This window comes from Dromiciops gliroides, chromosome 3, assembly GCF_019393635.1.
Source record: "Dromiciops gliroides isolate mDroGli1 chromosome 3, mDroGli1.pri, whole genome shotgun sequence".
NCBI classification, from domain to species: Eukaryota; Metazoa; Chordata; class Mammalia; order Microbiotheria; family Microbiotheriidae; genus Dromiciops; species Dromiciops gliroides.
The window spans coordinates 289,834,178-289,861,951 of NC_057863.1; the positions used below are offsets into that span (position 1 = coordinate 289,834,178).

At 35.4% G+C, this 27,774-nt stretch overlaps 1 protein-coding gene across 5 annotated transcripts in view; it reads right to left on the bottom strand.

Annotated features, from left to right (window-relative positions):
- Nucleotides 1-27,406, bottom strand: part of GK (glycerol kinase) — a 77,465-nt gene extending 50,059 nt beyond the window's left edge. For 2 of the 5 annotated variants that reach the window (XM_043993046.1, XM_043993045.1), the window contains exons 1-4: nt 27,077-27,404; nt 12,020-12,093; nt 7,618-7,724; nt 4,230-4,307 (exon numbers count right to left, since the gene is read on the bottom strand). In XM_043993046.1, coding sequence (XP_043848981.1) covers nt 4,230-4,307; nt 7,618-7,724; nt 12,020-12,093; nt 27,077-27,154 — 337 coding nt within the window. In that variant the 5' untranslated portion in view covers nt 27,155-27,404. Of the gene's footprint in view, nt 1-4,229; nt 4,308-7,617; nt 7,725-12,019; nt 12,094-27,076 lie in introns of all 5 variants that reach the window. The other 3 variants (XM_043993048.1, XM_043993047.1, XM_043993044.1) reach the window with 2 other exon arrangements.
- Between the last annotated feature and the right edge of the window lie 368 nt (nt 27,407-27,774).

Here is a 27,774-nt window from a genome sequence, read left to right on the forward strand (position 1 = left end):
AAATGCAAAGGCTGAAGCATACACAGCACTGAAAAAGTATTATAATTTATAGAATTTGAGTTTGGAAGGAATATTAGTGTACTAATCCAACTTATAAAAAACTAAGGGCAACAAAATGCATAGGCCAGCAGAGCTAAACATATACATCAAAGAAACTTGATAAGCTTGGGGGGGGGGCGGGGCGCTAGACCTGTGATTTCATCTATGTGGGGAGCTTCTGGTGTGGAAACTCCTCTACCAAGGCAGATCAACAACTCAGTAATTTACAATCCTAGAGAGTTGCCTGGGGCACCAGGAAGTGGATTATCCAAGGTCACACAATAAGTATCACTGATAAGATTTGGATTCAAGTCTTCCTGACTCCAGTTAGCCCCCTAGCCACTATGCCTTCAGCTTTATTCCGGTATTCCTTATCATTTCCTTTGATATTAACACTTTGAAGCACAATCCTGCTTCCAGCATAAAAAAAGAGAAAGGAGCAGTTTCCCTGGCCCAGACTAGATGACAATAGTCAACCAGTTGTGAAATACAAGGTAAAAAGAATGATTTAGAGTTTTCTGCCTCAAATTTCTGAACTATAATACTCCATGTAATGTAATAAAGACCTTTCAAGATTCAGTACACTAAATGAAGAGTACCTATTTGGGGCTACCAAATCAAACTACTCTAGTAGTTAGTTCAAGGAAGTATAATTTCATAAGTATAGGTACTTCCTTCATTAATACAGGTTATACCTCCTTTACAAACTAGTAAGCAGTCTTTGAGACCACAGTCTGTTTATATGTTTATATTCTTGTCACAGCAAGAACTGAATGAGGTTTGTGTAACTTTTGTATTGTCTCATCTGTCAATTAACCAAATCTAGTAGGAAACAAACAGATTAAGGAAGCAGGTAGGAGAATTAAAGAGAGAATGTTGAGGAAAAGTAGAAAGGGTACTGAATTTGGAGTTAATGCAATTAGGCTGGTGTGGTAAAAAATATGAAAGTTTTCTAACAGTCAGCACCCGCTTGCTCTCTCCCCAAAGGTGGCCTTCGGCTTTTGGTGAGTTTTATACTGAATATAGACTAAGCCTAGACTTAAGACGATTTGTATTGTATTTCTACTTTCCTATCCTTCTAATCAACATCACCTTGTGACTACCATACAATAAAAGCTCTAACTAGAAAACCAGAAGCTTCTTCTATTTACTAGTCTGGGAGATAAATTAAGGGAAAGGTGAAAGAGGGGAGATTTATGATCTAATATCCAATTTTAAATCTCACACTGGAATCCCAGCTCTACTACTTAATATCTGTGTCACTATTGGCAAGTTGTTTAAGCCTCTATGGGCCTGAATTTCCACATCTATAAAAAGATAGGGTTTGACTAGATAACTTCTATGTCCCCTTCCATTTCTAAGTTTGTAGTCCTGGGATCCTAACGAACAGAAAGGTAAAATTAGTTTTGCTGGTTTTAATGTGTTTGATTCCTGAGACTGATTGATTCAGAGGAATGTGAAAATGAACATGAAAATTCTGGGCATGTTAATGAACAATGAATAACTTGTTCACCCTTTTCCCTTACAAAAGTATATGACTGTCCACTGTCTTGTTACCTTTCTATGGCAAAATTAAAATTTCATAAATTTCCTGTGCTATCTGGGAAATAAGGGAATCTTTATTTCCACTGGAGAAATGTAGGGTGTGGGAAAGAAGGAAATTTCATGAAAAAGGCAAAAAAGATAACCTTCAAAAAAAGAAAGTTTAAAAATACAATTGGAGAGAAGAGAGAGAAATTAAGATGCAAAAGTAAAGGGAGAAGTTCAGAAGTCCAACAGTTTATATAAGTCCAGAGGTAAAGTTCTGCACCTTGCTAAACTGATATGTCCTGGTATAATATTAGGAAGCAATTATATAAAACACAGCCTAACTTTCAAAATGGGCCCCAAAAATATCAAACCTCTTTCTGAAATGAAGCGGAACTAATGAGAAACAGAAACATGAATACTAAGTGAAATAGGTCAGATTGTCCAATTCTGTATTTTCCCTTTCACAAGCACAGCTTTCTAAGAAATTCAATGATAAAGAACTTGGTAATCAGAAAGAAAGAATGATATTTAATAGAATTATGCACACATGCTTGTATTATTTATGATTGACCTATTTCATTAATTTTCCAAATAGCATATAAACTAAAATACATACCATAGTATCATAGATTTAGAAGCTGGAAGAAACCTTCAAGGTCACCTAGTTCAATGTCTTCATTTTACAGATAAGGAAACTGAAATTAAGTGACTTGCTCAAGGTCACACAGGTAGTTTAGTGGCTGAACCAAGATTTGAATCCAGATCCTCTAACTCCAATGACCACTTTTTTTTCCATTATATCATGCCTCTTTAAAAAATTTAATGATCAATATAATTTGCCATTTAGATTTTTAAAAAAATCTCTCAAAGTAACAAAAAGAAATACTGAAGAAACAACCCAAATTTAAAATAACTACCTAATCTTAGACCTACAATGGGAATTTTAACAAAGGTACCAAATACAGAACTACCAGAACAACATACTCTGTGTCTTAATGTCCATATTTTAATATTTTTCTTTGCTGTTTGCATCTTTGGGAAAGTATTGTATTATATTTGTATATAATTTGACCCTTCTTGCCGAATCATTCTACATCCTACATGGCACTAGCATGTGACATGCCAACTCTGTATTCTTTTTATCCTAGGTCATGTATTACTTTAACTTCTACTGTATTTAGTAATCCAAATCAGTGCTTAATGATTGTTTCATATGTGCCAGAAGTGTGGTTCCAAATAAAATGAAAAGTTCTTTAAGAGATAGCCTTATGTTTCCTAGTATATCCCTTAGCAACTATAATACCTTTAACTGGAAATCTTTTAAAACTTATTAGCTCTTGAACAGATTAAGAATTTAATTTCAAAAAAACTCCTATTTATCAATTAAAGAAAAGGAATTCTTCTATTAGCATTTGTTACTATTAATTTTTTAAAAGTGTGAGTGTCTACATATATGTACATATATATGCAAACATTCATAATGATTTTACAATGCTAAAAAGTACTTACCACTTTGGTTCATTTCATATGCAAACATCATTACCATTTTAACTATATTCAAGTGTGTTTGCACTAAAGTAACTCTAAAATGGAAATAGTACAAATTGTACATCATATGTATTCTTGTAATTTGCCCTACTGTCTCCACAAATATGTTACTACTAATGATAAGCCTGGGAAAAATTATATTATGAGATTATTTTAAGAGTATAAATAAATATTATTAGCTGCTGCAGCCTAGGAACAATTTCTTTTCCTGGCAAACTATAATGGTTATGAGTCCCAGCATTCCCTAGCCAATATCAAAATTTCAAAGGGCACTGATAATCATTTGCAATGAATAGGAATATAGCCAAATAAATACAAATCAAGTATTTATTTAGGCTAACTCCTGTTTAATAAGCCCAGATATGTATTAGCTCAATATTATATATTTGTATTAGAAGCCAGAAGGATTTTTAGATTTTTTTTTTCTTATAGCAAAAAGGAATAAACCTCCTGTCCCTCACTGCATTTTGGTTTCCAAAAAATAAACAAAAACAAAACAAAAAATTGAGAAACATACTTAAAACACTACAAACTTAAACCGGTCAAGAAAGCACTATCTGAAGTTCTATCTTGATGAATGTAGAAATGCCATGCCTAACCCTTTCTGAAACCAAGGGGGCAGTTAGTACAGGGGAACAACTGAGCACAGCGGGTCATGGAGCTAGTACTGCCAAGGAAGGTTGAGGAACAGGCTTATTACATCGACAGTTTCACAAACATTGATTTAACATTTCTGACAACTCATACCAAAATTATTATATAATTTTTTTTTGCAATTTTACTGATTGATTATAACTTTTTAAAAATGCTAAAACTGGAGAGCAAAGGGAAGTATACATAAGAATGAGGTTTAAATGGTTTAAATAAACAGGACATTGATTCTCTTCTTTAAAAGATAAAATTCTAAGATAAACACGGTTACTACTCATCAAAACTTAATGAGACAACTTTTCCCTTTATATCATAATATAAATGTAAACATTAATGAATTGTTTTATTACATATATAATATCCATATTATACATACATCATATAAATGTCTATATTACATATAACTATAAACACACGTGTGTGCTAACTTGTTAACTAAAACAATATACATGATACCTTACCAACAGCATTGTAGAGGGGTTCTCCAGTATATTTGTCCCAAACTACAGTAGTTTCCCTCTGATTGCTCACGCCAATAGCTTTCAAGAATATGAAACAGAAAATAGCATAAAAAACATAAACAAGCAGAAAATAGGCAGAAGGTATATTTTAAACCTAATTTCAGATATAGAGATAAATAATTATCACATTACTGGAAAAAATTTGTGAATGCTTATGTCATGTATTTTGTTTTTTTCAGGAGCCTAGGAAATAAGATTAGTGATGATCCAAGGGTATAATTTTGTAATGTAACCAAAGTGCACATGGTATAGTAGAAAGAATGGTAGATTTATTTCAGGGTATGTGGATTCAAATCCTGGCCTCCCTTTTACATATATGTCCTTGGGTAAATCTGTTAATCTCTCATGCCTCAGTTTCATCATCCATAAAATGACATTTGATGACCTTTGATGTCCTTATCCCACTTAGAAATCTATGATGCTATCTTTCCCCATTATATGCTAAAATCAGTTCAGATAAATCCAAAATGGAAGACAGAAGCCAGTTTTGCTGTTGGGTGGTATTTCCATCAAAACTTACCCTGGATGGTGGTGACTAGAATTGATCAAATAATGAATCTACAAAAGATTGTTCCTTTGGGTCCAATTGCTTTTCCCCTTTTCTAAAGTGCCAATCTTTCATGGATTCTCTTGATATACTACATGCACAGCTAACAGTTTAAAGTATAAAACTGATTTTATTAAGTAGTGTGAAGGAATTGTGGGATATAAATATATATATATATAGCAAGCATAGAAAACCTGATTTAAGAGTATGGTGTTATAGCTGAGTGCTGGATCTGTAATCAGAAGAATTGATCTCAAAAAGTGGTGACACTGATGTCATGTCAAAAATATACTTCTCAGATATAGGCCAGGACTTGGGTTTGACTAAATAAACTACCCTCCAGAGGTCTCACAAGGCCTGGACACTTGGAAATGGAGGAAGAATCACATGAACGTCAATGATATATGACCTCCACATTTTTGGTTGTAACTATCTCCAAAGAAGTAAAAATGTCTTTCACTGATAGAATGGAAGCTCCTTGAGAGCAGGGATTGTTTTATTATTTTTTTTGTCTTTATATATAACACATAGTAAATAAGTAGCAATTAATAAATGTTAGTTGATTAAATGATTCCATGGGGATTAAGAAGCATGGAGAACACTGACTGAAAGTAAGAACAGGGAAAGTGAGAAATTATCCTGAAACACATTACTCTGCCATCTACATTATTTCCACATCCAATAAAGAACCTTCAGTCAATGAAGTATAGTACTAGAACAAAAATTTTACATACTATTGTAAAAAATTCTAATAGTGTTAGATCTATTTTTAAAAAATAGCTATGCGTGGGGGCGGCTGGGTGGCGCAGTGGATAGAGCATCGGCCCTGGATACAGGAGTGCCTGAGTTCAAATCCGGCCTCAGACACTTGACACTTACTGGCTGTGTGACCCTGGGCAGGTCACTTAACCCCCACTGCCCCGCAAAAAAAACAAAACAAAACAAAAAAATAATAGCTATGCATGGGGCAGCTAGGTGGCGCAGTGGATAGAGCACCGGCCCTGGATTCAGGAGTACCTGAGTTCAAATCCAGCCTCAGACACTTAACACTTACTAGCTGTGTGACTCCGGGAAAGTCACTTAACCCCAATTGCCTCACTAAAATATATATCTATATCTATATCTATATATCTATATATATATATATATATAGCTATGCATAAAGAAAATTCATGGTCTCATATGCAGTCCTTTTCTTCTGTTCCCTTTTGTATAAGGAAACATTCATGCTTGTTGATGTTTGTCAAGTTCATAATAATAATTTTTTTAATATCAAGAACTATAGATGAGGAATATTACAAATGCTGCACACGTGTGGTTACTTTGTTGGTTCATTTTTGCTTAACTCTGATAATTGAAAGAGAGAAGAATTTTAAATCAGGAAATGATTGATATAAAGAGAATATACTTTTTTTTTTTTTGGTGAGGCAATTGGGGTTGACTTGTCCAGGGTCACAAAGCTATTGTCAAGTGTCTGAGGCCAGATTTGAACTCAGGTCCTCCTGAATCCAGGACTGGTGCTCTATCCACTGGGCGATCTAGCTGCCCTTAAAGAGAATAGCAATAAAAATTATTTTGATAAAACTAAATTTTAACAGACAAAGCAAGATGAATAGACCATGTGTCTTAGATGGAGAGGATTTAATAGCAGCTGAAGAAAACGGCAAGAAAGTATTTGGATGGAGAACTAATTTTAAATCAGGGGCTGCATGGTTTCAAAATAATTTTTTTAAAAGCAACATTTTGAGAGAGGAGCAGAGTTACATTAAACTAAGAATGGTAATTATTAAGAATGGCACAGGGTCCAAGTCTTAATTATCTTTATACCTTTTACTAGTAACAGAGTGTTTTAAACATTGTAAGCATTTACTAAATGGTTGGTTAATGAACAAATGTATCATTATTGTGATCATCTATTATTAACAAAGTATATGTAGCAATTTAGAGTTCACAAAATGATTTCTTCACAATAAAAGTGTAGAAGGGGAACATTTAATACTATCCCCGCTTCCCCCTCTTTTTTGGGGGGGGGGGCAGGGCAATGAGGGTTAAGTGGGTCACACAGCTAGTAAGTGTCAAGTATCTGAGGCTGGATTTGAACTCAGGTCCTCCTGAATCCAGGGCTAGTGCTTTATCCACCGTGCCACCTAGCTGACACACTATCCCCTCTTAAAATAAAAACAACAACAAACTTTCTCAAAGGTGAGATGACCTACCCAGTGTCACATAATAGTACTATTGATTACTCCAAGTTCAGTACATGATCAATAGTAATTAACTAGCTATTGCTCAATGTTATGTCGAACCATTAGTTCTAGAAAATTCAGTTTCTCTCTAGATATTGGGTTAAGAAGCATACTTTGTACTTCTGACCATGAGTTAAGATCTCTTCTACTACTCTTATTCCAGTCAAAATCCCTAAAGGGACCCAAAAAAACATGTCCAACAGGGGAAGAAATGTGTTGGGTAGTCAGAGAATGAAGTCCCTTTCAAGCCGAATCATATTAATAACCTAATTAAAAGTGTTTCAACACAAAATAAAGTTAAACAGGTGAATTCTTTGTAAAAAAAAAAATGAACTGTGTATGAGTGTACAAATAATCTACCATGATCAACTGGAATTTTTTTTAAAGAACTTTTGCAAGTGATGTGATTCACTTTATTATTGGAGAAAACTTTTTGTTTCTTTATTACTGTTACTGATGGAAATTAAGCATATCAAATTTTTTAAACTGATGAGTAAGACCCAGTCCACCCATTTCCAAGCTCCCAAAAGAATACCTTTGATAGCAGAAATGTCAATATTCAGCTGGGTAAGTTTCTCACAAGTTCTTTCTATACATTCATAGACAGACTGCAGAATCTCCTTAGGATCTTGTTCCACCCACCTTTGGACATAAGAACACATCTGGTTATTTATCTAATAATCTGTAACAAATAAAACTAAGTAAACGGTTGGAAAAAATGTAGTTGGAGCAGTTTTTTTTTTAATTTAAAAATAATCTGTTCATTTTAACAAGGATGCCACATGCATAAATATTCAGGAAATTTATAGTTGTTTAAAAAGTGACTGAATATAAGGGAACAAGTGCTTTGATAACTTATAAGGCCAAGATCTTGACATCAGTCCTCACAATATTAAGTGAGGCTACAGAGTATCTTGACCAGAAGTATGCTAGAGATAAGCTTGAATTGGCCAAATGTTAATTTTTCAGTTTGAGCATTTAAACTTCAAAAATTTGCAAATATTACAAATCAAGGGCTTGATTTATTGCTTTAATTGTCTAGATTTAAGAAAGTGATAGAGATGTTAATAATGCTGATTAAACTTGAAAGTATATTGTGAATACAATTTCCCTCCCCAGCCCCCAAGAGGTCTGTTTGTTAAACGTATACTAGCATACCACTGGACTTGATTTATCTGAAGACTCATAGTCAGGATCAAAGCAGTTTCTGATACTCAAAAGTTTGTGATTAAGAAAAAATACATGCAGGGCAGCTAAATGGCGCAGTGGATAAAGCACCGGCCCTGGAGTCAGGAGTAACAGTTCAAATCCGGCCTCAGACACTTAACACTTACTAGTTGTGTGACCCTGGGCAAGTCACTTAACCCCAATTGTCTCATTTAAAAAAAGAAAAAATACATGCAATAAACTAAAGAAATTAGACAGAAAAACAATGATTTTTCCCTACAAGTACATTCCTAATTTCAAAGCAAAAAGAAATACACAAATTTTATATACTACCTATTTTGAAACCCAGTTTATTAGTTTGATAATAAAAGAAAATAATTTCTTGTCCAAAAGGTAATAAACTCTATGAGAATTCAATAGATGTTTAAAGATGATTTTTTTGTTATTCCTAAGAAGACTGAAAGTGATTTTTGAGGAAACAGAAATTCTACTTTATGTTGATAAACACGAAATAAGTTGACTTTTAAAAATCAAATTTAAAAATAACATTCAAGGAAATCCTCTAAGAACACTCTTGTTGAAAGAACTCTCAGTACAAGGAAATAAAGAATGATGCCATAAATTCAGTGTAGAAAAGTTTAATGTACTGTTGTAGAGATAGAATCAGACTTGGCAACTGACTGAATATGAGAGGTCAGAGAAAGTGAAGAGTCCAGGATGACTCCAAAGTTGTGGGTCTGGGTACCTGGAAGGATAGTGACGTCTTTCAATACAAATAAGTAAGTTAGAAAGGAAGGTGGGTAATGAATTCTGTTATGGGCACACAGAGTTAGAAATGTCTCGGACGTTCAGGGTGAAATGTCCAACAGTCAATTGATGATGCCAATCTAGAAATGAGAAGGGAAATGAAAGCTGAATTTGTAGATTTGGAAGTCATCTGTATAGAGATAACAATTAAAACCATGGGAGATGATAAGATTCCCAAAATAAAAAGAATAGATAGAAAAGGAAGAAAGATTAGGATATAGTCCTAGTGTTTGTCCAGACATAAGGAGTAGGAAATTCAGTAGACTGAGAAGAAGCAATAAGACAGGAAGGAAGAAAACCAAAAGAGAAATGTATCATGAAAAAACTCAGAGAGGGAAAGACATCCAGGAGGAGAACATGGTCAATGGTGTTAAATGCCACAAAGGAAACAAAAACAGAACTACAAAAAGGTCATTGGATTTAGCAATCAAGAGGTAGAGGTAAGCTGAGTGGCAGGGTCAGAAGTAGAACTGCAAAGAATTAAGAAGTGGAATATGAAGTAGCTGAGGCAAAGAATACAGATGACATTTGCTAGACGTTTGACTATTTAAGGGAGGAAAAAATATAGGATAATAGAACGAAAGAATAATAGGGTCAATTGAAGATCACTTAAGGATGCAGAATATCTTGAAGTGTTTATAGACAGCAAGAAAGGAATCAGTGGATAATGAGAGATTAGAGAGACAGAGAGACAAAGAAGACAGAAAGAGAAGCTCCTGGAGAAGAAAAACTTTTAATGAAAGTATGGATAAAACACTTGTACAAATATAGATTAAGTATGACTAAGTTGGTCCAAAAAAGGATCTGAACTTTTAGTGGACTGTAAGCTCAATGTCAACAGTAAGTTGTGGGAACCTAAAAAAATAAATTCATGTTATCTTAGGCCACATTAAGAGACATATACTGTTCAGAACAAGGGAGGTGTCATTATACCATACTCTGTCCTGGTTAGAATATTATGCTTAGCACTGAGTACCACATTTTAGGAAAGACACTGACAAACACACTGAAGAGTTGAGGATAATCAAGACTGTGAAGAGCCCTGGGATGATGTTATACCAGGATCAATTAAAGTAGCAGTTATCAAACATTTTGGTCTCAGGTTCTCTTTATACTCTTAAAAATTATTGAAGACCTTAAAGTACTTTTGTTTATGTGGGTTATATTTATCATAATTTACCATCTTAGAAATTAGAACATCTAAGTATTTGAAAATAGTTTTGATCTTGTGGAGCCCTAAAAGGCTCTTGGGTACCTTTAGGAATCCCCAGACCACACTTCAGAACTACTGAGTTAAAAGAACTGGGGATGTTGAACCCAGAAAGGAGTAGAAATGGTATGCCTTCAAATATTTTAAGGGCTATCTTGTGGAAGAGGAACAGACTCATTCTATTTAGTCTCAGAGGAAAGAACTGTGAGCAATGAAAATAAGGCAGACTTTGGCTCACTGTAAAGACAGAACTTCCAAACAATTATGACCATCAAAAAAATGGAGTGGGTTGCCCCACTAACCAATAAGTTCTCCCTCACTAGAATTCTTCAAGCAAAGGCTAGATGGCCACTTACTTGTTAGGGAAGTTTGTACAGGAGATTCTTGGTTGAGTACAAACTAGATTAACTGGTTTCTAAGGCCCCTTCCAACAAGATTTTGTGACCAGGAGGGCAAGTTTAACTTCTCCATACTACAGTTACTTCATCTTTAAAATAGGGATAACGAATATTAGCACTATCTCAAAGGGTTGAAAGAAAATTGCTTTGGGGCCATATCACCTTGGTTCAAATCCTTGCTGTGATACTATTTTCAGTTGCTCCCTATAGTCTCAAGGATAGTAAATTTGACCTGGCATTTTAGACCCTTCAGACTCTGGGTCCAATTTCCCTTTCCAGATATATTTCACATAACTCTATTTTATGCCTTCTACCTTCTTGTTAAAATGAACTACTAGTTGTTCACCAAATTCACCATCACACATCTCACATAATGCATTTGCTACTTCCCATACCTAGAATGCTCTCTCATCTCTATCTCTCAGAATATTTTTCTCCCTTCAAGTTCTGCTCAAATACCACCTTCTTCATAATTTTCTTCAGTTATTATAGCTCTTTCCCTCTTCAAATTATCCTGCATTTAGTTACCTATTATTCCCCTAGTAGAATATAAGGTACTTAAAGAAAGGGGTTGTTTCATTTTGTCTTTGTATCCAAGCCACCCTAGGACTATGCAACCCAGAGAGTAAATATTTAATAAATGTTATGGAAGTAAAGTTGAATGAATATGACCTATTCAATTAAGCATAGAAACCACATATATATCCATTCACACAAACATTTGTTGAATAGCTAATTTGCACAGTATTATTCTAGAGGTTGTAGGAAATACAAAGATAAAAATTTCTGAAAATAATATTCCTTGCCCTGAAAGGGGTCTAATGTTAGAGATAAGACATGTATCCATTTAAATAACTATGAAATAATAAAGAATGAAAATCTTATTCAGAATTCAATGTTACAAGTATACTAATGAAATAGGATTCTAACTATCTAATATTACTTTCACTGACTCTTTAGATTGTATATAACTTCACAGTTATTTAGAAACAATAATCCTACATTATTATACTTCTTGTACTTTTCAATGTGCTTTAACACATGTTCTCAAATATTCCTAAGTGATCAAAATACCTTTTATTGAACAAAAATGGAGCACTAACAAATGGGTCTCTCTCCCTGTGAACTTCAAGCCTCCTCATATTGTGGTTATGAACACACATGGTTTATATAAAAATAAATATTATCAAAATAAAATTATTAATATATTATGTAATATATAGATATAAATTATATTATCATATGTTGATTGTGTGATATATAATACTTTTATATTGATATAAAATGACAAATATTTAAAATAAAAATTGTTATTAAAAAGTACAAATTTCATGACCATTAAATTAGAGACATACCCTTCTTTAGGGAACTTCTGTTTTAGTTCCACTTGATGATGACTTAGAAGTTCAGCTGTTTTTGAATTGAAAACCTGAAAAACATTTTGAAAAGTTAAGGAGAAAATGTTAATAAATACCAAAATATGAAGTTATTCAAATTAGATGAATTGTTAAAATTCTTTCTAGTTTTAAATCTATGGCTCTATGAAAACATCTTAATTCAGAGATGAGGGTCGAGTAGGTCAAAATTTTGTACTAGATACTGTTTTCTCATTGGAGAGGGAGTGAAGAAGGAAAAAGACTGATGAACTCACATAGCATTATCACTAAAAAAAAAAACAAAACCTGAATTGTTGTGTCAACTTTCAGAAATACTACTGTTTGTAAATTTATGACTTAACATTTGGAATATCTTTAAAGCATCCCTTAAAGATACAAAGACTAAATCTGGCCTCAGAAATAACTGCTTAATTACAATAATTTAAAATGGAACAAAATTGGGGACAGGAATGTGTGGCAAATGCGGGCTCTCTTTTTTCCCCCCTTTCTCCCTAGAACTTGGACCAAATAATAGAAGTTCTAATTCAAATGATAGGGATAAGAATTATACTTAATTTTAAGCTTTGAGATGGAAAAAATTTCCTTTTCTGAACATTAGTTCCATTTTTAAATTTACTAGACAGTGTTAAAGAGTATTGTGCTACAAGGGTTATAAATATAACTTCTAAATTGCTATAACACCTCAGCCACCCAAACACTTGATCTTCTTGCCAAAGAGAAAGATATAGTATCCAAAGGCAACAATAGTTTACAATAAAAGTTTATTTGCAAATCCTTACAGAAAGAGATGGTATAAGATTATAAGTATTACCTCACAAAACATCCAAAACCAGCTGAGGGGGAAAGAGCCTACAAAACCTTAGCAGGATTGAGCTAAATTGATCACTTCAAGGGCATTTGCAGATGAAATTGAGAAAACTGAGAATAGACATAAAATGGAACAGTTTTACCTGACCAAATGCATAGAATGAGATATTACTTCTGAAGACAGAACAATTTTAAAAGCATTCAGGAATACATGATACTTCAAGGAAGAGAGAATTTCAAAAAAGTAGGGAAAACCTTAAATGGTTCATTTAAAAGATAATGCAACCATGACAACATTGGCAAGCAGGAACCCAAACATCTATTTTCTCATGTCTAAAAGATCTATCTGTATGAGGTCATTGAGGATATTCTTCACTGGCAGGCAAGTTTATGCATATTAAATTCTACAGAAGACCATGTATTCATAGTCATACAATTAACTATGAGGTATAGAGAATAAGAGTTTATTGTATTTTATGTGGAGGGAATATCTTCATTGATGGAATCACAGATTTTAGTATTTGAACTGTACCTTCTTCATAAGCTATCAAAAGGTATTCAAAAAAGCCAAATTTAATCGATATGTAGATACTGAAAATAAATGTACTAATCTGCATATTTGATAATTTAAAGAAAAATGCAATGTACTGGCAATGAAAAGGGCACTCAGCTTGGATGTCAAAGGACTTGGTTTCAAATCCTGGCTCAGCTATTTATTTTGTATGTGACTAAGTCAAGTTTCATAACTTCTAACTTCATAACCTTAGTTTCCTCATCTTTATTGTGGATGGGTTAAATGAGAACTCTGATGCCTCCTCTAGATCTAAGCCCTTTAAGATCCTATGATTCAGTTAACAACAATAACAAAAAATTATATTGCTACTATATGAAAATGATACAGTAGCAAATGATATGCCATCCACTGCAGATATAGTTGTTGCTCTACTTTTCTAAGGGTCACACTTCTAGCTATTTTCTAAACTGACTCAGAATCCAAAGATTTTAATCCATATGCTTGACCCTATACTCATCCTAGTCATTTTTTCTTGAGTAGTAATACAAAGCAGCTTCACTACCTCCACCCCAACCCAACATTTACATAGATTTAAGTGCAAAGGGATTTACATATGATCTCACTTGAAAAGCCCTTGTCATTTACCTCTTTGCAGCTAGTGACTCAAACTCCTTTTTTCTTCATTTATCACACTGAAGTGAACTAAGGTCAACAACAGGAATGATGGGATCCAACATAACTATAGGTTTTGTGAATACTTGGGTCTTCATGTTTTATTAAAATCTAACAATATTTACTCTATATTTTCCCTAATAATACTGATTACAACTACCAAAATCCTTCCCTTTCCCCCCAAAATATGAACAAACCCTACGTAGCTCTTGTAGATGAGGTAATGGGGTTAATCATTTTTAGCTCAGTGCTAAAAATAAAAAACAAAAACAGATCACCACACTGTTAATGAGTTAAGGCCATTTAAAATACTGTAAGTAGTTAAGCATCTTTGAAGACAGCTCAAAAGAAAAGTATACAAACATCAATTCAAGATAACAATCCTGTAAAGTCACTGCTAACACACATGCTATACATATGTGATTTCTAGAATTATATTTCTCAGGTTCATCACCTTAAATCTGGATTATTACAGTAGTTTGCTGGTTGGCCTTCCTATGTCATGTCTCTATTCACTCCAATCCATCTTCCATTCAGATATAAATTGATCTTTCTAAAACAAAGGTCTGAACATATCACTCTCCCTCCCCTCTCCCTATTCAACAAATTCTGATGACTCCCTATTATCCCTAAGATCAAATTCAAAATTCTATTCTTGTCTTTTAAAGTCTTTCATAACCTAGCCCCTTCTTATATCTTACTTTCCTCTCCATATACTTTGAGATCTAATAATACTGCGCCTCTCTGCTATTTCTCCTCCTATAGGACACTCCACCTTCACCTTCCAAATGTCTATTTTCACGAGCTATCCCCCATGACTGAATTTTCTCCTCATCATCTTCATTTTCTGGATTACTTGGCATAGAAATTTTGGAAAAAAGAATTTAAAGGTCAGATTAACAGAAACAAAAGCAAGAAAAACCAAAGCAAAAAACAACCACCTGCTGAATTGTTATATAAAATTTGATTATTTTTGAAGGAAGAAAAGAGATATTAGCTTATTTGATCTTTTTAAAGAGAAGAAAACCAAATTGCCAATATTAAAAATGAAAAAGGATAATTCACAACAAATGAAAAGGAAATAAAAGAAATCATCAGAAACAATTTTGCCTAAACGTATTTTTTAAAAAACTAATAACAAGTAACAGAATCAGAAATACCCCAATCTCAGATAAGATATTAACAGAGAGGCTACAGCAACACACTGAAAAGATTTTTACAATATGACCAGGTTGGATTTGTACAATAAATGCAGGATTGGTTTAATATTATAAAGACTATAAACACAACAGATAATATTAATGACAAAGTAATAAAAATCACATAATTATATCAAAAGACACATAAAAGGCTTTTTAACAAACCTCAACCCCCATTTCCATTTATAACATTAAAAAGGACTTTCCTTAATACCTTGAACCAAGAAGCAGCTATAATGCATCATCTGTAATGAACAAATGCTAGAAATCTTTCCAATAAGATCAAGGGTAAAGCCTTTAATGATCACTATTAGTTGATAAAATTCTAGAAAAGTTAGCTGTAGCAATAAACATAAGCAAAAAAGAAAATTATCATTTATTTGAAGATAATACAATGGTCTATTCAGAAATTCAACTAAAAACTAATTGAAATGATCAATGACTTCAGCAATCTTCCAGGATATAAAATATTGCCCACAAAACTCAGCAAAAGAGATGGAAATGGAACTTCCATTTAAAAGAATTACAGAATTTTTTTTTTTAAATAGGAATCTAGCCACAGAGACAAACAGGAATTAAATGACTACATTTACAAAACACTCTTTACAGAAACAAAGAGCTCTAAATAATTAGAGATTATTTCATGATTGGGCAATGCTCATATTATAAAAAAAAGACAATACTGCCTAAATTTACTTACTTATTCAGTGCTATATCCAACTAAGTTTACTCTCTGGAGTTAGAAAAAATTATAACAAAATTCAACTGAAGAAAAAAAATGGTCAACATTCTCAAGGAGACTTTTTTTTTTAAACTGAGAAGGAAGAGAACCTAATAGGACCAGATCTCAAACCAAACTACAAAGGAGTAATCAAAATTATTTTGTACTAGTTGGAAAGTTGGCATAAATTAGGTTTCAATCAGTATTATCATACTATCTATAATAATAAGCTCTAAATAGATATATAACTTACATATCCAAACAAAGAGGATGGAGGAATGTGATAGCTTTTTAACTACAGAGAAGGAAAGAGTTCTTACAGAAAAATGAGCAATTTTGATCATTTAAAACTGAACATGTTTTGCACAAACAAAATCATGCAGTTAAACAGAAGGGAAAAAGTTAACTCAGGGGAAAAAAATCTTTGTGGCAAGTTTCTTTAATGAAGGTCTGACAAAAGTAACCCATTCAAATATATGATCAATAACAATTTCCTAATAGATAAATTGTTAATAGATATGAATGAGCAATTTTCAAAAGATGAAAAGCAAGTTATCAACAAGCATATGAAAACTGTTTTAATCGCTAATAACAGTAAGAGAAATACAAATTTAAAACAAATCTGAGGATCCATCTCAACCCTATCAAATTGGGAAATATGACAAAAAGTGAAAATGACTATTGTTTGGATAGGAAAAGGCTACATAGCAGGACAAACACAGAAATACACTGTTGATAGAGCTGCAAAAACAGACCAGTCATTTGGAAAGTAATTTGGAACCATACCTAAAAAATTTAAATGTGTATACTTTTGACTTTTTGATTCCTCTAATAACAGATCATTGACACTGGATTTTCTAAGATAAAAACCTTGAAATCAGGGCAGCTAGGTGGCACAGTGGATAGAGCACCGGCCCTGGATTCAGGAGTACCTGAGTTCAAATCCGGCCTCAGATGCTTAACACTTACTAGCTGTGTGACCCTGGGCAAGTCACTTAACCTCAATTGCCTCACTAAAATAAATAAATAAATATATTTTTTAAACTTAAAATCAAAATAATATTTGACTGATGAAGAGTGCAACAACTGCAATACACACATAGTCATTGTGTGGCTGGCTTGCAGGAAGTCTGATAAGATATATGAAGGCCTACTTCTGAATTTTAGAAAACTAAAGTAGATATGGAGTACAACAAAGTTGGTTTTTTTTTCAAAAAAACATGGATATTATGAAAATAAAAAGTCAGAGTTAGAGTTAGTAACTTCATATAGAGAAACACCCCCCCATATATATACCTACCTACAAATGTATGTATGCATATGCTTGGAATATTTTTTAAACTATGTATGGTATTTGGGTTATTAATATTAAAATATTATATTTAAAAGGATGTAACTCACCATAGCATTTGAATCTTTAAAGCAATATTTATTTCCCCATAAATTTACTCTTACCCCAAATAAATAGATTATACCCACCTAAGAAAAAAATATCAGAATATTCTTAGCAGTTCTAATCAAGTAACTTCCTCTACTATTAGAGAACACTGCTTCCTCTTCTATCATGCCTTTCAGAGCCTTTGGGTATCTAAATTCATTCATTGCAAGTTCTTCATATTTTCCTTCAAGAAAGATCTAAGAGGAGAGCAAGTTATTTTTAGAGATCTATAATGCTAGCATAATGTATTTTTCAAAGTAAGACAATACATATGTATAGAGACAACAAGCTGGAATAGGAGATAAAAAGTCCATTAAGAATGTTTACATTAGGGGCAGCTAGGTGGTGCAGTAGATAAAGCACTGGCCCTGGATTCAGGAGGACCTGAGTTCAAATCCAACCTCAGACACTTGACACTTAACTAGCTGTGTGACCCTGGGCAAGTCACTTAACCCTCATTGCCCTGAAAAATAAATAAATAAATTCACAGCTGTAGTCACCATCTGCAGTCATCTTAAAAAAAAAAATGTTTACATTGGGGCAGCTAGGTGGTACAGTGGATAGAGCACTGGCCCTGGAGTCAGGAGGACCTGAGTTAAAATCTGGCCTCAGACACTTAACACTTACTAGCTATGTGACCCTGGGCAAGTCACTTAACCCCAATTACCTCACCAAAACAACAACAAAAAAAGAATGTTTACATTGCATAAAGAAGGTTCTGAATTTTTGCAACCAGTATTCTTTATTCTATGTGCACTGTTTAATATTATAAAGAAGCCCAACCAATAGAACCTAAAAATAATAAATTATTAAGCTTAGTACATAACAGTTTGAAGGCAAGAATTAATATAATCATACTTCTATTTAGTACAGAAAGTCAGGCCTAAGTGAAATAGGAAGGAATAAAAACAAAACAGGAGGAATACAGTCATTTACATGCTTGGCATTGCTTTTGCTCAAGGGGTTACTCACTAATCAGAGGGAGGGCTATTTTCATACCATAGCCAGTCACTTAGAAGTAATATTTGAGCATTAACTCTGTGAGGAAGAGATTACTAGGTGCCTAACACACAGCAAATGCTTAATAAATGCTTGTTGACTGACAAGGTAAACTTTGGAAATGACTCATTTAAGTAGTTGGATTTTTCTGCATTTTCATTTAATCAGAAGACTGGCATGTTTACCTGTTTTTACTTCCATGTTTATCCTTTCGGATAGAGTGTGGGAGGGGAGGAGGTTTCAAGAGAGCCAAGTGAATTAGCTAAATGATAATGTAGTAATATGGATACCATTTGATTAGGAAGCTTCTCAATTGGTCTAGAATTTAAAAGAAGGAAGCCCTAAGTTTGATCCAGAGAACTCAGATAAGCAAATCTCAAAATTAGTATGGAAAGAGGGATAGTGCTGACTGTAATTAAGAACTTGACAATCCAATATTTCTCATCCTTGAGAGGACCACAAGCGAGTCAAGGCTAGGGAACTTCAGCAAAGTTCCACTGGGTCTGGGATTGGATGGTTATTCTTTATATGTATAAACTTATCCTGGTGTATAATCAAAAAAAAAATTCTCTTCTTCCTTGCATAAAAGGGAAAAATGCAGGTTTTCATTCTAGATTATATGAGACAAGGTATAAAGGGAAAAGAAGACAAGGGGTGCTTAAATCTAGATATGATACCAAGAACAGAAGAAGGTGAGTTAATTAGGATTTCATCTCTGACTCAGTCAAAGTGGATTGAGAATCAGGACATAATCCAAAAGAAAAGATGCTCCAAGCAAGGATTCAGTATCAGCAAAAGTGAAAAGCCAGGGGCCAAAAGGCAAATATCACCTGATCGCCTATAAGAAAAGTTGGCACTCTGTGAAACTGACCTTAGGGCAGTGATGCCAAAGGCCCAGGGCTGGATTCTTTACCACAATAACAGTGCAAAGTCTAATTTCTAGGCCATCAGCCTAAGGAATAGGTGTGGTTTGCTATTATTGCCACCACTAATAAGATCTTAGAATTTAAAGGACATTTGGGATCACCTAGTCCAAGTTCCTCCTTTTCAGAACTCTTAGAAATTTGTACTAGTAGACTGAAGTGTAAACAGAGACTAAATAATCTCTAAACCTACTCCTACCTCTCTTATCTAGGTTATGTGTCTAACTTATAGAAGACAGAAGAAAGATCACTAAGGGCACAAGAGCACACACACAGAAATTAGACAACCCATTAAGCTTACATCTACCTACAACTCAGAAAGCTATAAACATATTTGACACAGGTAACTCCTAGCTTGATATTTTGGTGAATGTATGATTTTGTCGGTTTGGGTATTTACAACAAAAATTTCTATCATAACCTTTTCATGACTTCATACTCATTCTTGACCATCTCTTTCCATAGATCCTCCATAAAAACTTAATAGGTTGAATGCCTCCCTCCAGTTCTTTTTATATCTTGTGAAGTAGGGAGAGAATACAAATGTAGCACTTAGTCTGCTTCTGTCATTTTTCATGTTCACAACATGAATAGCAACTCTTTTTCAGGTCAAAATGTTCTTGTTAGGGGGCAGCTAGGTGGTTCAGTGGATAGAGCACTGGCCCTGGAGTCTGGCCTCAGACACTTAACACTAGCTGTGTGACCCTTGGCAAGTCACTTAACCCCAATTGCCTCACTAAAAACCAAACCAAACCAAAACAAAAAAACAAAAATGTCCTTGTTAATGAGCACTTATGCAAATTATGCATCTTTTCATATAGTTCTTAACATTGCCTATAGTGTTGACTATTCCAAGACCATGGCATTCTCTAAGTTATAACCATGTACCATCATCACATCTACAGAGTTAATGAGATAATACTCTAAAGTCTGGGTCCTGGAAAGGTATGACAATGGTACAATGTTCCCAAAAAGTCTGTCCAGTTGGAGTAGGGGATCTTGGTAACAAAGATGTCTAATTTTCAGTAACTCTTATAACCAACCAGTATAGCTATATATGGAAAGGTTAATTACCTTAAACTTGGCCATTAAAATTTTTTTTTTACAATAGTGACTCATGAAAACTCGAATATGTGAATACTAAAGGAACAATAAAAAAGTTAACTATATAAACTAAATTATTTCTCTATAAGTCAAGTTAAGAAAACTGAATAGCAAGTAAGTATAAAAGGCAGAATTTAAACCCAGGTCTCTCCTTGACTCTGAAGTTCAGCACTATATCAAGTTGTTTAAGGTATAATATTCATGTGATATGAGAGAACTTTTAACAAAAGAAATTAATCTAAATATGGACTTATTTTATATACTGTTTCATACCCAACAGGCATTTAACTATAAACAAATTTCAAGGGCCTACAGATTAGCACTTTCATCTTAATGGCTATGAGGAAAAAAGTACAAGTATTATCTCTATTTTATTCTCTTCATAGATGAAGAACTTGACTTCATCACAGGTCCATGTTCACACAGCTATGTCAGAATTGGCCTTTAGAATCTCAATCTAAAGATATAACCTGTGAATTCAGGTCTTTGAAGTCTAAATCCAATGGAAGGAAATAAACATTTTTTCAGCACCTGCTCTGTGCCAGGCATTGTGCTAAGTGCTTGACAATCTTTATCTCATTTGATCTTCACAACCTTGGAAGTCAAGTGACATTATTAGCCTCATTTTACAGTTGAGAAAACTAAGGCAAAGGTTAAGTAATTACCCAGGGTCACACAGCTACTTAAGTGTCTAAAGCTGTATTTGAACTCATCTATTCTGACTAGGCCTAGGGCTCTATTAACGGCACCCCCTTGCTGCCTCTAATACTCTATCCACTATTCCATAATAACTCTTTCATGGTTTTATTTAAGATTAATTTGGGGACTAACCTAATAAGCTATTTTCTAAATCCAGGTATTAAGAATAATTGTTGCTAAAGACTAAGCAAAGCAGTCTCATGTTAAGTGTACGAGATTTGGTAGTCTAAGAACCAGGGTTCAAATACCAGCTTTGTCACTTACTGCCTGTGTACTTGGGGCCTCCGTTCCCTCATCCAGTATGAAGGGGGTGGGGGTTCACTAGATGAATTCTAAGTTATCTTTCAGATATAAATATATCACAGAGTGGTTATTAAAGCTATTCATATTGGACTTACCCTTTAAGAAAGGTACAGGGTAAGTTTAAAGGAGACATGAAATATAATATTAGGATTATTGAACTAACATAGGCATTTACCTTTATTATCTGATCAAAAGGAAGAGGGGAATCAGGGATGACATTAATAGTAAATAGGTAAATCAAAAGTATGATTTAAACCAGTTTTAATCTCCATTTCCTTTCTTCTCCCTCCTGTGAAAATACTCTCAATACTTTTCTGGAATAAGAAATCATAAATTGTTCATTTCAAGTTTTTTTTTTTTTGTTGTTAAACAATTCTGCCTCTAGTCCTGATTTTCTTTAAGAAAAACCATTTCAGCAGATTTAAATACTTTTTTTGTTTTGTTCATCTATCTTTAAAATAATAGTATTTCTATATATTTGCATATATAGATACATTATACTTTTGCGGGGGGGCAGGGCAATGAGGGCTAAGTAAATTGTCCAGGGTCACACAACTAGTTAAGTGTCAAGTGTCTGAGGTTGGATTTGAACTCAGGTCCTCCTGAATCCAAGGCAAGTACTTTATCCACTGCACCACCTAGATGCCCCCTACATTATATATATATATTTTTTTTTTTAAATAAAAGTATCTTATTATTTCCCATTTAAATGTAAAGATAGTTTTCAACATTTGTCTTCATAAGTTCCAAATTTTTCTCCATCTCTCCTTCCCTCCCACCTTCCCATGAGAGAAAGCAATCTGATATAGCTTATATTACATTATATTTTTAAACTACATCAAGGTAGAAACTAAATGTAAATGGCAATATATCCCAGGCTAACCCAATGCTTACTAGGGATCAGCTGGGTAATAAGAGTTACCAATGTCACTGCTGTAAATTGGGTTTTTATTTTAAAATATTAGGATGGGGGCAGCTAGGTGGTGCAGTGGATAGAGTACAGGCCCTGGAGTCAGGAGGACCTGAGTTCAAATCCGGCTTCAGACACTAAACACTGACTAGCTGTGTGACCCTGGGCAAGTCACTTAACCCCAACTGCCTCACACACAAAAAAATTATGATGCCTTGGGGGCAGCTAGGTGGCGTAGTGGATAAAGCGCTGGCCCTGGATTCAGGAGGACTTGAGTTCAAATCCAACCTCAGACACTTGACACTTAACTAGCTGTGTGACCCTGGGCAAGTCACTTAACCCTCATTGCCCCGCAAAAAACAAAACAAAAACCAAAAACAAATATTATGATGCTTTCTAAATATAAAAGTACATGTGAAATACTGGTACTACAGGATATAGGCTTTACAATTCACATTTACATTTTGTTGTTGTTCAATTGTGTCTGACTCTTCATGACTGAACTTGGGAGTATTCTTGGCAAAGATACTACAGCAATTATATTGTTCTTTACAATTTATATACAGTATCCTATTTGAACTTCAGAAAAATCCCATATGGTACGTATGTTGTATTATTGCCATTTTTCTGAAGAGGAAACAGCAGTGAAATCTTACTCAAAATCATATAGCTATAAAGTGACAGGGCCAAGGGCTCCAGTTCTAGATAGCCTGACTCCTAAGCTAGTATTCCTTCTGCACTAAACCACCTCTATTAACAGATATCTAGGCAAAACTGTAAAGCAGGCTTTGGTTCCTGTCAAATTTGGCACAATTCTCCTTCTTGCCTCAATCCCTAAGTAAGCTTCCCCTTACTGCAACTCGATATATATACTGTTGGAATACTATCCCCCTACCCCACCCACTGTCCCTCACCCTCTCCAACCCCCACCGCTTTTCAAAAATAAAATAATAAAAAAGGCACCATTCATCTTTCCAGTATCCTACTCTAGGAAATTAAAGGACAATGGTAGGGTCAATGTGATACCCATGATGAGTATGAACTAACTAACCTCCATGGTAATGTGTTAAACCTAGTCTTAATGGCTCTCCCAACTAACAGGTATTCTGTAACTATGACCTTTTATGATTCTAGAGATACAACAAATACCATGGAATGGGACAGTAGAGGATTTTTTTTTAATGAAGCTTTGACTACATTATGCACAAAAGTTCCAATCCAGAATAGAGGATTATGGAAATAGAATGCTTAACAAATATGAAATTAGGAAAGGGTAGGAGTTTTTCAAGTAGAGAAAGCATGAACAGAATAGAAAAACGTACTGTTATACAAAGTAGCACCTAGAAAAACTTCTAGACAACTTTTCTCTAGTGAGTTGTTAAAAAAAAATTACTACAAAACCATAAAATGCCACCAAAAAAATGACTCCATGAAACAGTCCTTAAAGCTTCAAATTATTATAATAAAGTTGACTTTAATATTTTTCAGCAAAGCTCAACATAGGTAATATTTATACACCAATACTACAAGCATGTATAATTTAGTGTATTTCCTTTAACAATGCAAAAAATCTTTCTTATGACTTAGTAGATAAAAGTATTCAAGAAGTGCCATAACAAAAAAACTCCTCACCCTGAGGCCAACCTAGCGAAGAGGCTCTCTAAATTAAGATATGCTGATCTTCTAATGATAGGCACACTTTCTGCAGGTTGGTAAGACGTGCTAGAGTTTTACAGCACAAAACCAAAACAAAACAAACAAAAAAAACCTACCCCATCATAAGTAATTTAGTGAAAGAATTTAGTTAAAAAAAACAACACCCAACAACCCAAAAACAAAATCCCCACACAATTAAATGACCAAACTGAATTGAGGAAGTTGTTAAAACAATGACCTATGTATACTGAACCCACAAAAACAAAATGGTCCTTCCCTAAAACCTATTATGTTAAATCCTTTTCCAAGAAATGTATACTTTGCACACCAAATAGATGCATGCCAATTCTAACTCTCCTATGATACAAGGGTTGTGAATCCTTCTCAGGACAAAAAGCATTTGTAGAGTGACCCAAAGTTAATCTTTTTTTTTTTCCCAGTTAATAGAATAACAAATTAAGGAAGATGAGAACTTTCTGAAATTATGAATCAATTATTATATTTGTCTCTAGTAATTCACTTCAACATATCCAGTTACAGAATGTAAAAAAATTTCCTGAGGTGATATAAAAGAAATACAACTTTGCCTACATGTGAAATTCATTTGACCCATAAGAAAAATTAAACTGTCTTACAGTTACCACCTTGTTTTCAGTCTTCACTAGTGCAAAAACTTAACTAAATCCAACAGGTAGATGGAATCTATAATCTATAATCTTTGATTGGCAACTACCTGAAATGTAAAAGCTTCCTTGTACATGATGGTTATTACTCATTTTATTCTTAACAAGGGAGGAGATTTACAATTATACTTTGAGTCATCATTGCATCATGGGACATTGAATGCAGTAACTTCTGAGAATTAGCTCAAGATTTATTCAATAAATTTTAAGAAAAGAATTCAGCAGATAGAACTATATCATAATAAGTGTACTGGTAGGATCTTGTCTAGGGTGCAGTGACTCATTTTTTAAGTACCATTCTTGCCTACTTGTCAATTATTTGACAAGAGTTCTATATCTTCTACTCTTCATTAACTATTTAAAAAACATTGAGATTACAGGACTGCAAAGTACTATAGAAGATGGCATCTTATAACTAAGATAGGAATATTTGGGATTTGGAACCCATCTTCCTCTTTGAAAACCATTTGCTGTATTTATTAGTAGACACAAGTCTTCTTAATGGACCTAAAAACTTCATCTTTATTAAATTAGCTGAAAAGAATTAGGATGATTAATTACCTTCCCTTCTACAGAAATACTTGAAAACGACAATTAATTTTTGAGACAGAATGATTTTATATCAATTGAATACAGAAAGTGATTCGGGTTTTCTTCTAACAATACACAAACATAAGGAAGATTAGTTAAGAAAAGTAATGAAGAATCTAAATTTATGGACCACAGGTCAGTCCACCAGCACCAATGGACTAAAATGCTATACCTGGTTAATATGCACTTACTAATATGCACTTATCAACCTTATATTGGAGAAGATAAACTATCAGGTTTTGACCAATAATTTCAAGTCAATATACATTTGACTAGAAAGGTGTACCTTATTTAAGTATGAATGAGGATTGTATTTGTATATGTAAAAATTTTAAATTAAGTTTATCTTGCCCAAAGATTAGATTACCCAAAACATACTGAAGAGATTTGGAAAGCAGTACAACTCTCTCTCCCTAGTTTCAACATAAGTCAAACAAAAACTGAACTGAAATTTTCTATTAGGATCAAACTAGAGATTAAGACACGAGGCTGATCTTTAAATCAAGAAACTCATTGAAAATTCCAATAACATAGTAAATAGTACTCTACAAAACTTTGCCAATACTTATACACTGAAAACAAATCATCTGTAGTAGAGGAAGAAATAAACTGAATAGGGAAGTTAAAAAGATCATACTGAGTATCTACACTTCAATTTGCTGTTAGATTGTATCACTGAAAGCAATAAGTAATTTCAAGCAACCCATTTGTTTAATATACTTAATAAATTATAGTAGTTCAGTTTTAAAGAATGTTTCCTTGCTGTATAAAACTCCGGTTAATCTCAAATAAGAGTGGCTAGGACCATAGAAATTGTCATAAATGCTAAGTAAAACACTTATTTACATTTGTTTATTTGCATTATGCTGTCCTGAGTAAAGAAGGAAATTGTATGTTCCTAGCAGTCTAACTAATGGAACTGAAGTGTCAAGAGTTTTCTTAAAATAAGAAAGTCAGACATAAAGCACGGTAATAACCACTGACCAAATTCGTATTTTATTCTCTCTCAGCATTCTTTCTTCTAGTTAAGGATGACAGTGCAATAATGATTCTTTCTACCGCTCTTAGGGGAGCACCGTATTAGGCTACCACAGTCATGACACAGCTTTCACCCCCAACCCAAGGACATCCAGAGACCAAGAGGCCAAATTTCCCTCATGCACAGTCCTCTTGCAGGACAACCTGCGGGTCTTACATTGTGGCCCAGGCAGTGCAGAAACTCGGGATCACAGTGCAAAGTTCCCTTCCACGCCACCCTCCGAGATTCCCTCCCCTTTCTACACATTCATACACCCTTCCCACTCCCCGGGTTCCCCGTAATTCTGTGTTTCCTGGAGCCAGCAATGCAGCATTGGGGTGTGGGGGGAGGTGAGAAAGTCCTATTTCACAAGGCCCCTTTGGTAGATGAGCGTGCCCAGGCGGGAAGGGTGTCCTGATAAAAGTCATGCCCGTGCAGGAAGGAAACAGAGGCGGGTGAAGAGGGTAGGGGTGGAGGGGGAGTTGACAGGGCAAGAGGACATGAGGGGCGGGTGGGGGGCAGTCACAGTCCCAAAGGGTCAACTCCTCCTTCCCCAAGGGTAGCCTTTCCCTTCTGCGACCCGGCACTGACCGCAGGCACTGGGCCAAGGGTGGGATGGGGCAGGCCAGCTGCCCCTGCGCCCTCGCCCTTCCTCCCCCGCTTCCCTGTCACTATTCCCTGCCTGTCCCCCTCCTCGGAGGCCATCCCGCCCCCACCCCCAGCTACCTCCCCGGGCCCTTGCATCCTCTTAATGTCATCCCCGGGTCCCGGGGCTCACCAGAAACCGCGTGGAGCTGGTGCCCTGATCAACGGCCCCCACCAACGGCCCCAAGACCGCCTTCTTCGCGGCTGCCATGAAGCCGGCTCCGACTCTGCCGGCGCTCGCGGCGCGTCTCCCGGGCGACGGGGGGTGGCGGGCGAGAAGGGGGGGAAGTGGAACGCGAGAGGAGGCGGCGGCCGCCGAGGGACGGGCAGAGGCAGCGGCGGCGCCGGTCTCGAGCTCTCAGCCTCTCCGGCTGCCGGTGGAATCCTGGGCCGCGGTCGGGACCGCCCCCTTTATCCACGAGGCGCACTCCCACCCAGCTGCCCCGGGGTCCTTTCCCCGCCTCCCCTCCGGAGCGCCGGGCGGCCCCCTTCCCGCCCCCTCCCCCCAGCCTCCCTCTCCCTGTGGCTCTCCACTGTCGCCCCGCCCCTCGCCGCCCCGAATTCGCCCGGTCGGAGGCGTGACTGGGGGCGCTGTCAGCGCGGCTGGCCAATCGCGTGGCGGGGCGTGAGGGGAGGGGCGGGGGGAAGAGAGGGGACTGGGGAAAGCTCCAGCCTTCCAGTAAGACGTCATGGGGGTGGGGCGATTTTGTGGAGGAGGCGTGGGGGGCGGGGGAAAAGCCCAAAGCTGTTGGTGCGGCGTGGGGGAGATGCCCGGGGCTTCGGAGTCGTGGGTGTTTCACTTGGAGAGCTGGTGGGTGGTCGTTTGGCCTA